The 17,124-nt window shown below is 36.6% G+C and overlaps 1 protein-coding gene across 1 annotated transcript; it reads left to right on the top strand.

Annotated features, from left to right (window-relative positions):
- The first annotated feature begins 292 nt into the window (after nucleotides 1-292).
- Nucleotides 293-17,021, top strand: LOC123871401 (probable peroxisomal acyl-coenzyme A oxidase 1). The gene is made up of 13 exons (XM_045915185.1): nucleotides 293-531; nucleotides 2,541-2,697; nucleotides 3,369-3,537; nucleotides 4,415-4,538; nucleotides 5,463-5,707; nucleotides 6,448-6,611; nucleotides 6,903-7,065; nucleotides 7,585-7,775; nucleotides 8,143-8,292; nucleotides 8,494-8,599; nucleotides 15,056-15,208; nucleotides 15,984-16,100; nucleotides 16,812-17,021. Exons 1-13 carry the CDS (start codon nucleotides 396-398, stop codon nucleotides 16,953-16,955), a joined length of 2,019 nt encoding a protein of 672 aa, XP_045771141.1. The 5' UTR covers nucleotides 293-395; the 3' UTR covers nucleotides 16,956-17,021.
- The last annotated feature ends 103 nt before the right edge of the window (nucleotides 17,022-17,124 follow it).

Raw genomic sequence — 17,124 nt, 5'->3', positions numbered from 1 at the left:
TAAAGCAAATGAATACTCCGAAAAGTTACAGGTGCGTGCCCGGGATCGAACCCCGAATCCTTGATTAGGAGCCCAACGTTTTAACACTAGGTTATCGCCGCTTGCAATTTGCAACGCATGATTGTAAATTACTAGGATAATGACGTAGCTAGGTTCGCCTTGCACAGTCTCTATATTATAGTTCTAAACCGAAACCCTAAAATTGACAAGACTTTACAATGTTTGTAACTATGACTGGAATCCTCATCAGCTCTTAATGTCTGATGTGCATTAGCATTGTTTGGTGAGCACACAAAACGTTCGCGCGGTTTCAGTACAAACAGCTCCACCGGCCGGTGTGACTGTGCATTTTCGCGCACAATACCTACCTAGACTTGTTTATATTTTCTGTGGCCATGAAGGCAAATAAAACCAAATACGATGTCAACCCGGACCTAGCTAAAGAGAGGCTAAAATGCAATTTTAACATCGAGGAAGTTACGTTCATAATAGATGGAGGAAAGGAAAAAACTTTGCAGAGGAAAAAAATTGGTATGTTTTATTCGCGAAACTTTGTGTCGTGTTTAGAAAAAAATGTTAGGTATCATTTACAAAGAAATAATCATTTGCCAAGAACATTAATACCGAAGTAGGTACACGAAGACTTCTAGTTTCCTCTCGACATCTTTTCAAATTACTTTCTTTACTATTTTCACACTTACCTTTATATTCGTACCTAGGTAAAGTAATTTTGGAAATGCTAAACTGAAAGTTTAGGAAAGAGACCACACTGCATACACCTTTAAGAGGGGTCTCTCCGTCACTTACACATAGATATTAGTTTCTAGAATATGTCTGCAAAATTTCATGGATTTTGGTTGCTTGATATTCAAATGAAATTGGAACTACGATTGTATGAAGCGAGTGACGGAGAATGTAAGAACATTATGGAGAATTCTCAGGCATCGATGTTTTCCTGTCCAATTCATAACTCCGAAAAGTTAGAGGTGCGTACCCGGCATCGAACCCCTGTCCCCGACATACCTACCAGTTAATTACGATAAATAAAATAATTTACAATACATATACATAATATGTAGCTAACACACACTAGACAGGTATGTAAATATTTCGCACTTAGGAGGTACCTATACCTAATACATAATGGAAAAATTGCTATGACCGATCGATTCGATTATCGAAGTCGAACAGGAATGAATCACATAGGTGTTGAAATAATACCTATATCTGCCTAGGTCTTAAGGAACTACGTTACAGAATATATTACAAATAGTACCAACTGTCTTCGAAACGCATAACGAAGGAATTACCGACCAAGATTTACCGATCGATATTCCGGCTAGAATAAATATATATATAGTTCCTGCTTTCTATTTGGCTTCAAAATTTGAGACTCTGGAATGCAATTATAAGGTAAATACCTTATACCTAGGTATATAACATGATACACAACGTACCTACAATTTCGACTGCATTATCACTTACTATCAGATAGTCTACTATGTTGAGTGGTGCTGGTAAAGACTACGTAAGGAAGATAGCACAGCAGTGGCTATTTAATATTTTATGCATAAATATGCAAAAGAAATATGTAGGTAGCACAGTAGGTAGATAAGTCTGCGAAAGGTTGAGATGGCAATCGGGGTATGAGGCGGGGGGACGCCGTGCACACCCGCACGTCACCTGCATCGGGTAGCGCTGGGACTAAGGGGGTGTGTGGGGTGTTCCTTCTCCGATTGCCATATACTAACGTGGTCTATTCTTCGTTACAGAAAAACAAGATAGGTAGGTACCTACCTACTTAATACCTACCAAGGTGGGAAACGGAATATTGTAGGAATGGTAAAACCGATTCAAATTCCAATTCAAAAGATTTTTATTCAAATACTTACTTAAAAACTATTACAAGTGCTTTTGAATCGTCAAAATAATTTACCACTGGTTCGGAATGCCGTTCCTACCGAGAAGAACCAGCAAGAAACTCGGCGGTTGCTCTTTTCAAGTATTCAATTTACCAGTAATATGCAGTATACAATAATAATAATTCAAAAATAGAGGTGTCTGTCTCTATTATTAGCATGCTTATTACTTAGTTAGGTCAAGTTTTTATAAAGTCTGTTAAAATGTAAATTCCTTGAGTAGGTATTCTTTTTGCAAGTCAAAAATTCGTCAATTTCCATTTTACTTCAGTAATTGTGTAGGTATAGTCTGAAACTGAACCAATCAACTGAACCCACTTGAACTCTGAGTGGTCAAGAAATGGAATAATGCCCATTCAATTCAATGACACGGCTACAGTCATAATATATCTACCTACATATTTAACCATTGTCGTAGGTAATCAATTTTAATAGGTTATACCTATGGTGTCAATTTATCATTCCTCCAATTAGGTAGGTACTTTACTCATCACTTCGTTGTAGGACAGACAGACAGACAACGAAATGGTCCTGTAAGAGTTTCTTTTTTTCTGGAGATACGAAACCCTAAAAATGTAAATCCAAAGCCTATAATAATACAAATGACTCTTTATGTGGCAGAGGACATCGCCCTCAACAATGGGGACTCACTGGACGAAGTCCCCGAAGAGTGCCTCAGCATCAAGGAGAGATACGAGAATGCCGTGAGGAAGTCCTGCATCTACTCCAACAAGGTCCGGCGCGAGATGCTGGAAATTACGGGAATCGAAAATTATGCGTACGTTATAAAATGACTTATGTTAGAATTTATCAGCAATAGACAGAGAAATGCCCGTTTAAATTAAAGAGCTATTATAACATTGTTTTTTTTTTTTTTTAATATCATAAAGTGCTGAGGACAGTAGGTACTTTACTAACATTACAATCGAGCCTACGAATAGCGCTAATAAGCAATATTATATTAACCTAAACTTATAAAAGTACTTATATCTAAGAATCGGTCCATTAACTTATCTTAGTTTACAGTTAGTTTTCATTGAAAGACACTTTGTTCTTGTGTTCTTTGAAAGATAACATTGATAACGGATGGGTATACCACGATGAATTTGATGATTTTATATCATATTTTGACCCAGTTATATGAGTCGTGGTCAACCACTACTGATTATTATTTTTTAACTCAGAATACAAAAACCTCTATAAGAAAACTAGAAAAGTGCTGATAACTTTCAAACGGCTAAACCGATTTTCTTCGATTATAGCTAAGAACACTCTCGATTTAAGCCACCTTTCAAAGAAAAAAAAACTAAATTAAAATCGGTTCATTCGTTTAGGAGCTACGATGCCACAGACACAGATACACACGTCAAACTTATAACACCCCTCTTTTTGGGTCGGGGGTTAAAAATGAACTGTTTTTTGTTAACTGTTACTATTATTAAATTTAAGGTCTCCAGTCCTTCGGCGCACCGCAGATGCATTCTTCAAGGACATCTCGCCGTTCATGCTGCACCTGGGCATGTTCGTGCCAGCGCTCATGGGGCAGAGCACGCCGGACCAGTTGGCAGAATGGTTGCCCAAAGCCCTGGACATGCAGATCATCGGAGCCTATGCACAGGTACTTTGTGTACCAGGGACACTATTTTTAAACCCCGACCCAAAAAAAGAGGTGTGTTATAAGTTTGACGTGTCTATCTGTTTGATTGTCTATCTGTCTCTAGCATCATAGCTCCTAAACAAATGAACCGATTTTGATTTAGTTTTTCTGTTTGACAGGTAGCTTGATTGAGAGTGTTCTTAGCTATAATTCAAGAACGTTCAGGCGTTTGAAGATAATAATATCTTCAAACTACATAGCTGATAACAGCTCTTTTCTAGTTTTCTTATTAGACCGGTAATTTTACTATCCGGCCAGTTACATAAATTAGTATCCAACTAAATTTTAGTTAGAACTAATTCTAATAAGGCGACTACCATGCCAGTGCGTAATATTTTTACGCTATTTCTCCTTTTTGTCTGTCTGTATCTAAGGTTTTGATAGCTATATAATAACTAGCTGATACCCGCGACTTCGTTCGCATGGATGTAGGGTTTTTTAAATTCCCGTGGGAACTCTTTGATTTTCCGGGATAAAAAGTAGCCTATGTGCTAATCCAGGGTATAATCTATCTCCATTTTAAATTTTAGCACAATCCGTCCAGTAGTTTTTGCGTGAAGGAGTTACAAACATATATACACACACACACACACACATACAAACTTTCTCCTTTATAATATTAGTGTAATATAGCGCCTGTGTAAAGACGCCTCTATAGGTAAATTCAGTAAGGAGTTGCGATGACTGCAAACTATAATGCTTGAGTATTGTTTATTACTCAGAGTCTAAGCTAATATAGAGTCGTTTGATAATAATAATAATTTCCCAAGAAAACTTATCGCTGGTGCACTTGCAGAGTGCTTTACTAGATTTCAAAAAATACAACGTTTGATTACAGACAGAACTCGGGCATGGAACATTCATTAGGGGTCTGGAGACTACAGCAACGTATGACCCCGAAAAGGAAGAGTTTGTGCTTCACAGTCCCACACTGACTTCCTACAAGTGGTGGGCAGGAGGGCGTGAGTACAATCCTTTATTGTTGCTAACATAAATTAACTTTTTGGTAATATTATTACTTCAAAACCTCGTGAGGTAACCTGCATGCGCACCAGTTAATAAATGGTCTCAAAAGTTTGTGAAATCTGCCAATCCACATTTGACTACTGTAATGAACTATGACCTACATACACCCTTCTTATTTTGAGGCTGACTATGGATTGATGAATAGGAATGTTCTCAAAAGTGTGTTAAGTCTGTCAATCTGCACGTATCCAGAGTACTAAGACCAAACCTTTTTCTTTCTGAGAGAAGACGAGTTTCAATAGTGACCCGGCAGCGATGGGTTGTTGTGCTTAATGATGACGATCATGATTACTAATAAAAAGGACAGTTGAATCCAAAAAGGGATGGTTAATAAATCTGAAAGACTAATTTTCTATGCGTCACGAAAAGTGAAAAAGAAAACGGTTATGTGCAGGTTTGTGTAGTGAGGGTCCAAAACTATGCTCTTGAAGGACTCCGCAGAATGCAGTTCAAAAAAGGCTACTTCATAAAATGTACCGATACACAATTTCAACATTCGTGACAATACTTAGTATCTTAATCTTATATATAAAAATCAATGTTTGTATGTTTGTGTTCTATAGGCGGCTAAACCGCTGATCAGATTGTTATGAAACTTTGGTAGGGTGTTCTGAGGGCGCCGGAGATAGTTCCTGCATCAAAAAAACTATACATATATATATGAATAAATAAAAAACATGTTTGTTTACGACATTGCAACGCATGCCGGGTACAGCTAGTTTAGAATAGGAATAAGAAATATTGCTAGTAGGGAAATCTTGAATCTGCCACTCAGATTAGACACCGTAGATTCGTTAGTTATTTTTTTTTAATATGAGACCCATTAAACAAATTAAAATCTTTTAATTGCATTGTTTCAGTTGGTACAACAGCAAATCATTGCGTAGTGATGGCACAACTATACACCAAAGGCGAATGCCACGGAACCCATTTATTCATCGTCCAAATTCGGGATCTGGATACGCACATGCCCCTCAATGGTATAAAAGTTGGCGAAATAGGACCTAGAATGGGGTTTAGCAGTGCGGACAATGGCTTCCTAGGCTTTAATCAGTTTAGGATACCAAGAGAGAATATGCTGATGAAACATGCCAAAGTTGAAAAGGTACTTTTATACCTTCACTAAATAAAATTGTAAAACGTGAATTTCATTTTAAATGCCAGATTTTGAATGGTTTTGTGAGAACCCCAGACGTGAAACATTTTTAGACATTCTTCTTCATCTTTAAAAAAAACTTTTAAAAAATCTGAATAAAAAAAAGCAACTTTATTTATTCCCTGATCTAATTGAAGTTGTTAGTTAACTCACGATCTTTATCTTCAACCCATGCACCTTCTTCTTTTATTGTGCTCATTATCATCATCATCGTCAACCATTAGATGTCCTTTGATGTGATATAGTTCTCTTGTAAGAATTTTCATACGCCAAGGTCTTGCGCTGCCTGAACAGCGGTTCCTTTCAACCCGTTTGATGTCGTCAGTCCACCTAGGCTACCGACACTGGCACCGGCACTGGTAGATGCTTTTGACGATTCAAAAAAACTTGTAAAAGTCTAATTGGATAAAAATATTTTGAATTTGAATTTGAATTTGACTGCGCATTGCGGTTCGAGGTCACTATTCCAGCAGATTGGGATCCCAACGTCTATCAGTTTTTCAAACTATGTGTCCTGCCCATTACCATTTCAGCTTCACAACTCGCTGAGCTATGCTGGTTACTTTGGTTTTCCTACGGATCTCTTGATCACGTAGAGAGACTCCCAGTATATCTCTCTACATTGACTGCTGAGTGCTCCTTGTCGCTCATTAACATTAATTGATTCATTAAAATTATTATTATTTCAGGATGGCACCTACGTTAAATCAGCTAGGCATGGGAAACTGACATATGGGACAATGGTATTCGTGAGAGTAACCCTCGTGAGCGAAATGTCTTTCAACATCTCAAAGGCTGCGACTATAGCAGTTCGGTACTCTGCTGTAAGGAGACAATCTGAACTTAGACCCAAGCAAGTATTTTGCCCTACACTATACTTAGTGGTCTATATTTCGCCTTCGCCATACAATTCTAACGATATTTAAACGGAGTTTGGAAGTGAAGTATGTAAGTTTGTATATTAAGTTTGTGAGGTAATGATCCCATTATTGAATTCTTTCACCGATAGATAACTTCATTATCTCTAGGTATAGGCTACAAAATAAGCGGTCGAAGTCGCTGTAAATTTTTGTAGAAACACGTCGTTTTACTCCATTTAAAAAAATCATAATGATTTTCCAAATGATGTAATATTCTTCTCCAGTGAGCCAGAGCCTCAAATCTTGGACTACCCGACACAGCAGCACAAGCTATTCATATGCATAGCGACAGCACACGCGTTCCAGCTTACCGCCAGCTGGCTTTGGAACACCTACGAAGTTGTTATGGCTGACATGAAAAAAGGAAACGTTGATGCATTGCCTGAGGTATCATTATCATTTTTACTAGTTTTTGATTTTTCTTACTATCTTTACAATGCTTTTACGTCTTGAACTGGTAAAACCTAGCAGTCTTTACAAATCTGGGTCTCTTACTAATTAGTCTTGAAGAATATTCAATTGGTGTAGGACAATTTTCCAGAAAATTTTATTGTAGAGCTAAGCCAAAACGAGAGGAGGTGGGGGAAGGGGATGTTTCCGGGACCTGGGAAGTGGTATCCCAAGGCCAAGACCAAAGGCGTCGGACTACTGCATTTCTACTTATACTGTAACAATGCCAAGATCTAGTCCTGTCTGGCTTTTTTTGTTCGTATGGAATTCCTCATGGATACCATCGCGCCTGGAGAGGCACTGAGGTTATGTCGGACTCTTATCGACTAAAACCCAATCAAATCTCAAGCCGGTCCAACGGTCAGCGTCCAACGTGGTCTCCATTTTAGAACACGGCTGCTCCATCAGCCGTCGGTACTGCGACAGACCCTAACGTGTAGTTTTTCATGATTTCAGCTTCACGCATTATCAAGTTGTCTAAAAGCTGTGAGCACATCAGATGCACTGTCACATATAGAGCAGTGTAGATTCGCGTGCGGTGGTCACGGGTACATGCTGTCTTCGAACCTGCCCTTCCTCTACTCCTTCGTCGCAGCCACCAGGACCTATGAAGGCGATTATACTGTACTACTTCTGCAGACTGCGAGGTAATCTGAAACGAAAACCGTTTCAAATTCCTACTCTATATAGTTTTTTCTTCTATGAAAGCCCTAACTTCACATCATACGAGTAGATACATCCTTACTTGGTAGTATTTGATGAAAGTGGGTTAGCTTGGAAAAAAATAAACTCCTATTGGTTTTCAACAATAAATCGCTTGGCGAGTCTTTGCCGGTAGATTGGCCTAGCAATGAAACGGTTGAAACCTCCCGTAAGACTAAAGTTATGGTTCAATAACTTCTGATGAGTTGAGTCCATGTAAAATTTACTAAACCAGAAACTTTCCGAGGGTTAAATGTTTAGATACTATTTTTAGACTAGATTTTCTGTCTTATAACTTGCCGTAATTTTCAGGTTTTTAGTAAAAGCCTGGGAGCAAGCGGAAGCTGGCAAAGGTGTAACCCAAACGGTGTCTTACTTGAATCAGTCCGCAAATAGCAAAAGAGTGAATTGGGACAACACTCACGAGGGCATCATTAAATCCTTTCAGGCAATTGCTGCAGGGTATGTAGCTTTTTAGAAAATCCTTGAATCTAATCGTTAAGATCAGCAAGAAGTACTTAGCTCGTACCTTCTTTCAAAACAATTAAACCAAGTACGTAAATCAATTACTAATTACTATTATTACTTGCAGAAGTAGGAAATATTTAATTCGAAACCAAGGCGGATAAAAGTTTAACTTAGAGATATTTCTTTTGATTTCAGTAAAATAGCTCAATGTGTGAAAAGTATACGAGATCGAATAAAATCAGGAATGGACTATGAAGATGCGTGGCTCATGACGACTGTTCAGCTAGTTGGTGCGGCTGAGGTAAGAACACTCATTATAAGTTACCAACAGTACCACACCATGACCAGTTCCAGGGAGGCGCTGGATTCAGGCGGCGTAAGACCGTGGAGTGAGGAAGTCTCTACAAGAGCCGTATGCTCAACTGTGGACGTCTATTGGTTGATAATGAATCAGTACAGAGTTTATTTACAGAAAGGGATGCTTTTTTACATCTTTATGTAAAATATGCCGTATCGAGTTCTCAAAATAAATGTTCGTCTCAAAGACATAATAATGTAATGTTCGCCCGTCCGTATTCTAAGGTTGGGTACAGGAGGTGTAGAAAAATGAGTGAACGAGTCGATGGTTGTAATAGGACTGACTTTTATTTCATGCCACATTGGTATATATGAATGTGCTTATAAACTATTGTTACACTGTACACCTCCCATGGGGTGGTAAAAAAATTATTAATGTTATATTACATAATTTTTTTTCTTAATAGCTAAATATAAAATACAAAAACATTTTTTTTTTAAATCGTAGGGAAACAATATATTTCTTACATCTAATTACAATATTGTTATATTTTCTTACAAATACATACAGTTAATCAGTTAAGTATAGTTTAGTTCTATTTTTATGAATAACATCTATTTTTCCATTAGTATATTCTATTTTTACATTCGGTGACAAGTCTTCAATTACTTTATATGGTCCTAAATATAAATCTGATAGTTTATTGCCTGTTTCATTTTTAATTAAAATTAAATCGTTAGGCTTATATTTTATAGGATTAACATATTTGTCGTATCTAAATTTTTGTCTATATTTACTATTTATTAAATTGTTACGCGCCTCTGTTTGTGAAACTTGTAAGCGATATCTCAATTCTTGAGGATAGTTATCGTGATTGTAAAGAGGTTCTATTTTCGTTGAAAGATTGCTTGGTAGGTTACACTTTTTACCATATACTAGTTCAAAAGGTGTAAACTTTGTTGATGAATGTACAGTTGTGTTATACGCAAAACACCAAAAAGGAAGCCATGTACTCCATAAATCTGGTCTACCTTCGGTCTGAATTCTTAGAAAACTCCCTAAACTCTTATGTGAGTTTTCTAAGGCACCTATACTTTCATGGTGGTATGCTGTTGAATTTAGTTTAGAAATATTGAGTAACTTACAAACCTCTTGAAATGTTTCCGATAAAAATTCAGATCCTCGATCTGTTCCCACAATCGTTGGTATTCCATGAACAAGGATAAAGTTATTTACAAAAACACGCGCTACTTCTGTGGCTGTTTTTGTAATCAATGGGAATGCGCATACATATTTTGTTAGTTCGCATTGTAGCGTTAAAATGTATGTGTAATTATTAATATCTCTATCTAAGGGTCCAACTATATCTAAAAATATTTTTTCAAAAGCTGAATGAGCTGTTGAAGTAATTACCATGGGTTCTTTCACCGTGGTGGTATATTTTTGTTTTTGGCATTTAGGACATTTTTTTACAAAATTAATTATGTCTTTTTCCAGTCCTGGCCAGAAATAATATTTCTTTATGTTATTTAACATTCGTCTAATGCCCGCGTGGCCACTTGTGGGCAGAAGATGAAAGTCGTTTAATATAACTTTTCTATCATCCATGTTATCTATTCTATTTACGTCCTCTAAAATACATAAACGAGGTCCTTTCCATTTAATTGTATTCTTTATCTCCTCTACTAACTTCTTAACAAATATATTATTGTTATTACTTTTAATAAAATATATTTCTTCTACATTTATTCGTTCACAAAACTCACCTAGCTCTCTCACAAATGCGGCTCGCGTCAATTGCGATTGAGAAGCAGGGTTTATAAATATCGTCATTTGACCTCTGTCATATGAAAAAATATTATTTTCGCAATTAATTTTATTTTCTTGTCGCAATTTATTTAAAATTTTCGCGTCTATAAATCTTAACTCAACTGCGTTCTTTGGTTTAATATGACTGTCTACGACTATTGGCTGATCAGACCTGTTGTCGGTAGAGATCATATTATCCGAAGAAGCACTTGTATCTAACCGTTTCCTCTGTGCACGCGTCATCACATTTACACTATCACACATCTCTTTCAAATCTTTAGAACTCATAATCACTCGAGATAATGCGTCTGCAGCCACATTATCTTTACCTTTCACATACTCTATCAGATAGTCATACTCTTCCAAGGTTAATCTAAATTTAAGCAACCTACTCGAAGGGTCCTTCATACTAAACAAATAAATTAAAGGTTTGTGGTCGGTAAGAATTTTAAAAGTCCGACCGTACAAGTAAGGTCTAAAGTATTTTATTGCCCAGACCACAGCTAAAAGCTCCTTTTCAATAGTTGGATAATTCTGCTCAGCTTTGTTGAGACTTCTACTTGCGTAAGCTACTGGACGTCCATCCGAGTTTGATAAAATTGCACCTATCGCGTAACCTGATGCGTCTGTGTGAACAATAAACTGATTGCTTTTCGAAAAGTCAGGGTATTGTAGAACTGGTGGTGTCATCATACATTCCTTTAAAATATCGAAAGATTTTTGACAATTACTATCCCATATAAATTGAACCTTTTTTCTGCATAAAAGATTTAAGTTGTAAGCTTTTTCGGCAAAATTAGGTATAAACTTTCTATAATAACTAGCTAATGCGACGAATCGTCTTACTTCGTCAGCAGTTTTTGGGATGGGGTAATCTTTTATGATACTAACTTTCTGAGGGTCGGGTACGATGCCATCGCCTGACACTACGTGTCCCAAATAAAACAATTCCTTTTTGAGAAAATCACTTTTTGCTGGATTTAATTTTAAGTTAACGTGACGAATTCTTTCAAACACTTCAATTAAATTTTTGTTGTGATCTGATAAGTTTCGTCCAAAAATAATTAAATCGTCAAGGTAACAAAGACATTTTTCATAGGATAAACCAGCCATTGCCATATTCATCATTCGTGAAAATGAGCTTGGGCTTGTTTTAAGACCCATAGGCATTCTGGTCATTTGATATTGGCCTGAACTAAAAGCTGTGTATTTTCTGCTAGCTGGATCGAGCTCAACATTATAAAAACCTTGATTCAAGTCTAAGTGGGTAAAGTATATACATCCTGATAATGAGTCTAATATGTCTGTTATATTCGGTAGGGGAAATTTGTCATCAATAATACAGTTATTTAATTTTCTATAGTCAATAACTAATCTCCATTTTTTCTCCGTACTTGAGTTCGATTTTTTCGGAACTAATAGAACAGGGCTAGACCATTCACTGTTACATGGTTCTATTATGCCTTGTTTAAGCATCTTATCGATTTGTTTATCCATTTCATTCTTTTGTGAATGCGGAAGTCTATAAGGCTTGGAATACACTGGTGTCGTATTGGGCTTTAAAGAAATTGAATGTTTATAAAGCTTAGTAGTGGTAAATTGGTCACCTTCAAGGTAAAATATGTCGTTATATTTTGCACATATATTTTCAATACTAGATTGCTCCTCCAAATTTAAATGGTTTAAATTTAGTAATTTGAATAAACGTTTCACTCTATTTGAGTCTCTACAGGGATTTTCAAATAAACAAACATCATAATCACTAGCCTTGTGTATAATAGGCTTTATATCCTGTAAATAAAAATCGGTTTCAGTAGTATTCAAAACTTTTATAGGTATTTTTCCGTCCTTAGGCATAACTAGCATGCTCGCGATAAAAATTCCATCTTTAATTTCGGATGCACAGACTACGCTCTCTTCAGTCATACTAGTAGTAATGTAATGCGTAGATTCAGACCTAGCTGGTATAGTCAAAAAGTTAGGTTTCTCAACTTCAATATTATTTAACAATGGTAGTATGAATTTTATTCCATTAAAGTTCAATGTTAAAATGCAATTTTCTAAGTCAATATGAGCTCCGTACAAAGAAAGAAAATCTAGACCTAAAATTCCATTGGCCATACACGGTAAAGAATCAAATACATAGAACTCATGCGGTAATTGTACACCACTTGGAGCAGATAGTGTTAAATAAACAGAGCCTTTCGCTTGGATTTGACCCCCCACGCCGTTGATTAGAATACGGCGGTCGGCTATGGGTGTATTGTTACATACTATTGTTTTGCAAACCGCTGAAATGCTTGCGCCGGTATCTAATAACCAGAAGCATCTTGTATTGTTCAAATATAATTCTACGTATTTTACATTTTTCTGTAAGGTTAATATAAAGGGTTTATTCTCGAAAAAACTGATTTTGGTTTTCAGGGGAGGATTTAATCTGACAATCCGATTCTGATCCGCCCAACATATGCATGACATTTCTAGTCTGTTTAGCTCCTCGATTTCTATAATAATAATTATTATTATTAGAAAACTTACCTCCGCGACCTCGTGTCATCCCACGAGCGCCGTTCTGTTTTCCTCTCGAAGAAGAGTAGTAGTGCGCTGAAACCTGATGCCCTAATGCTCGCCCTCTGCCAGGTACATAATATGATGGCCGTGAACCTGTATACTTACTTGTATTCGATCTACCTGAGTAATTATTAAAATTCCTAGTCTGGTAGTATGTACGCTGTTTCATGGTTAATAAATCACCTGCTGAAGGGGAAGGGTTCGAGATTTCTTCATCAAGGGCACCCTGAATTGCATCCTTAAGCGAATCGTAGTTCCTAGCTGTAATTACTGTGCTAAGTGTACGATTACGCAACCCGTCGGCAAACTTTTTAGTGACAAATTTTTCATTTAACGGCTTAAGTACCGCATAAGCATTTGAATCACCTTTTGACTGCGATATTGTAAGGTCAACAAAAAGTTCTGACATTTCTTTCCCATAATCTTGTACAGATCTATTATTTTGCCTTAACTGTTGTATTTTATTTTGGATAGCTATAGGCGATTTTTGTGGCAGTAACACACGCCGCATATCGCTAACCAAGTCATTGATGGCTGTGTAATTTGGCTGTAATTGCAATTTAGCATTTTGTGACAGTCTACTTTTTAAGATGAATTGAATGAGATTATTTTTACAGTCGGGACTTGTAAGCAAAGAATCATAGTACTTAAATAATATTATCGATTAATTGCTTCACAGATATTTCAGAGTCATCGATGACTGGCAGTAATTGTAATGCTACTTTTAATTCGAATTTTGCCATTTTGTTATAATTTTCACAAGACTCGGTATTACACAATTTTAAAATAGTATCATATAAATTGAAAAAATCATTACTTAACTTGTCAAATCGTAAGCATTCATCACCCTTAAAAGATACTGGTATTGAAGCTAATTCTTCTAAAATCGAATTAAAATTACTTACTAAATTGTCCGCTTCACTTAACTTTTTAGATATAATTTCACCTTTTCTCCGACTTGGGCCGATTTTCACTAAATATACCTTTATCTTGGAAAGTTCGTTATATAAGTTCAATAAATCGTCATACATCACTGTCCATCTTGCACTTTGCACTAATTGTAATAGTTTTTTCTTGAATAATAAAATATCACGATCCACAAGGTTTAGCACGGCAGTTCTCACACGAACGCTCCAATGCTGGTCCTCGTCCTGAAGATCGGCGCGACCGTCGAAGCACGTGCTGGGTTATTTGGCTTCTCATCCAATTTTCGTGGCATTTTTTGTAAAATTTGAAGAATATGTAAAGTACTCCCAGTAACAAAATTGTGCATATAATAATCACAATTACATTGATTGACGAAATATGCCAATGTAATTGTTCTATATTGGCATTGTTTTGACCATTTTGATTGATAAAAATGTCTTCTTTCTCCACCTTTGAGTTGCACATTATACAGGTGTTTTTATATTTTATAAGTATTTATTTATTTGAGTCCGTTTGGCAGGGTCGCCATCTAAGGTTGGGTACAGGAGGTGTAGAAAAATGAGTGAACGAGTCGATGGTTGTAATAGGACTGACTTTTATTCATGCCACATTGGTATACATGAATGTGCTTATAAACTATTGTTACACTGTACAATAAACTGTTATAAAATTAAATAACCTTATTTCAAAACTGTTCAAATATCAGGTATGAGACAGGCTGAAACAATGCTGTTATTTATTTGCAGGAAAATTGCCATATGCGTCCAAGACATGCAAAGGAGGGTTGCCTCCGGTATGACATTCGAAGATGCATGGAACTTATCATCCGTCCAGTTGGTCGCTGCTGCGGAGGTAGTGTTTCAGGATATTTCAGTTTCCTTTTTTTTTTTGGTTCGTTTGCTAGGTATATTCGTAATGATCCGGGGAAAAAATTGTCTTTTAGTTTTTGAAAATTGAACCTAATTGATGACTGTGATTTCGAAATTCTAAACGTTAAACACTTTTCCAAAAACATACTAAATTTTCTGGATATTTGACCAGGCTAATCTTTAAAATTATGGATTGACTGACTTTTATGGACATGCAGGATCTTCCACGGTAAAACAGAATTTTTCAGTGTTCAGTTTTGAAACCATAATTTTCCTTTTCTAGGCACATTGTAGAGTAATAATACTGTCGACATTTAGCAGTGAAATCAGAGGAATGACGAAAACAACATCACCAGAACTAAAACAAGTATTAAATCAAGTTGTGGAACTGTATTCAGTGTACTGGGCATTGGAGACACTCAGCGATTTACTACAGGTAAGACTTATCTTACGCAGATTTACCTATATACATAAAAGGCTAAATGCCCGTTAAGGACATATCAAACCAAGAACAGTTTAAAGATTTTTATACAATCTTTGAGCCTGTGTAATTTTAAAACTTCATATTTTTACGGAAATTCAATAAGATACAGATACAGACATTAATTTGTAGAAGATGTAAGTACAAAATTTCATTACCTCCACCTTCCTGACACCAATACCTCTAGCGCTTCTAATGCACTCCTCAGTAAACCTTTAAACCTTGAAATCACAAAGTTTAAAGGTGTGAGTATGTTTTCGAGAAAATCTGCTACAAAATCTCGCATGCAGATTTCCTTGAGAGAAAATTTCTAAACCTGAGCAAAGTAAGATGGGTTTGCTAGATTGTAATATAGTTAGTCAAAACATTCACTTGGGTACCTACTGAACCACATCTCAGTTCGAAACTGAATCACAAAATAACTCTGTAAACTTTTGAAAACAATTAGGTATACACCTTCAAAGATTTGTTGGTATTGAAGGTGCTTTTGGTAAGTCTGAAGTGCGTTTATCTCGGAGCCTGTCTGTTATAAACATTACCACTTACATTTTTGAATTCAACTGCAAACACAAAAAAATCGGTACAGGCCATAGCTTCACTGGAAAGTGCAATCAGCCACAGTGAATTTCATAAGGTTTCATCGAGTTTTGATTTGAAAATGGTTCAAACTAAGTATGATGTGAGAGATTGGCTTAGATTTATATATAATGTCTAAAATTCATTTTTTCAGTACACGACAATAAATCAAGAAGATGTGGATAGTTTGCGAGTGTGGTATGAAGAGTTACTCGCACAGCTGCGGCCGAACGCTGTGGGTTTGGTTGATGCGTTTGATCTCAAAGATGAGGTAAATATAGGGGTAAAACAGGGGTTTGAAAGTGTAGTCTACGTTTCGTGGACTACACTTTCAACACAGACATAAGCTAGTTATAAATCCATACTGCCATACTTAATAATGCGAAAGTGTGTCTGTCGGTCTGTCTGTCTGTCTATCTGTCCGTCTGTCTGTCTGTCTGCTAGCTTTTTACAGCCCAACAGTTTAACCGATTTTGATGAAAGGTACTTACATACAGAGTTAGCTTACATCCCGGGGACGGACATTGGCTACTTTTTATACCGGAAAATCGAAGTGTTCGCACGGGATGCTCAAAGACCCAACCGTTTAACCGATTTATATGAGTTTTTGTACAGAGGTAACTTGCGTCCCGGTAATTATTGACATAGGCAACTTTTTATCCCGGAAAGCAGAGTTCCCACGGGATTTTTAAAAGACCTTAATCCACGCGGACGAAGTCGCGGGTATCATCACACTACTAATATTATAAAGGTGAAAGTTTGTATGTGTGTGTGTGTGTGTATGCTTGTTACTCTTTCACACAAAAACTACTGGACAGATTGGGCTGAAATTTAGAATGGAGATAGATTATACCCTGGATTAGCACATAGGCTACTTTTTCTCCCGGAAAATCAAAGAGTTCCCACGGGATTTTTAAAAGACCTAAATCCACGCGGACGAAGTTGCGGACATATATCTAGTATAAAATACTTGTTTGTTTAGATGCTACAATCGACACTGGGTTCCTATGACGGACGTGCCTACGAGAGGCTGATGGAAGAAGCTCTCAAGAGCCCACTCAACGCTGAACCGGTCAACCACACTTTCCACAAGTATCTGAAACCCTTCCTGCGGGGGAAACTGTGATATTAGATTAACATTACTTTAAGTAATTAAAATAAATTAAATGTAAAGCTATGGTAGGTATAAGGTACAATAAAATAAATACAAATATAAAAAAAAATTGTTTTCTTCGAATATAAAATAGTTTCTTAAGTCCCGTTTACACCAATCAAAAATTGCGTTTTCGGTCACA

This window comes from Maniola jurtina, chromosome 2, assembly GCF_905333055.1.
Source record: "Maniola jurtina chromosome 2, ilManJurt1.1, whole genome shotgun sequence".
Lineage (NCBI taxonomy): Eukaryota > Metazoa > Arthropoda > Insecta > Lepidoptera > Nymphalidae > Maniola > Maniola jurtina.
Note: the sequence above shows the minus strand (reverse complement) of the source record. Positions and strands in the feature narration are given on the sequence as shown.

Excerpts from the sequence above, each read along its gene's own strand:
- LOC123871401 (XM_045915185.1), top strand. The coding sequence starts at position 396 with ATGAAGGCAAATAAAACCAAATACGATGTCAACCCGGACCTAGCTAAA. Across the intron at positions 3,538-4,414 it reads TCATCGGAGCCTATGCACAG|ACAGAACTCGGGCATGGAAC; the intron begins GTACTTTGTGTA and ends GTTTGATTACAG. Across the intron at positions 4,539-5,462 it reads CAAGTGGTGGGCAGGAGGGC|TTGGTACAACAGCAAATCAT; the intron begins GTGAGTACAATC and ends GCATTGTTTCAG.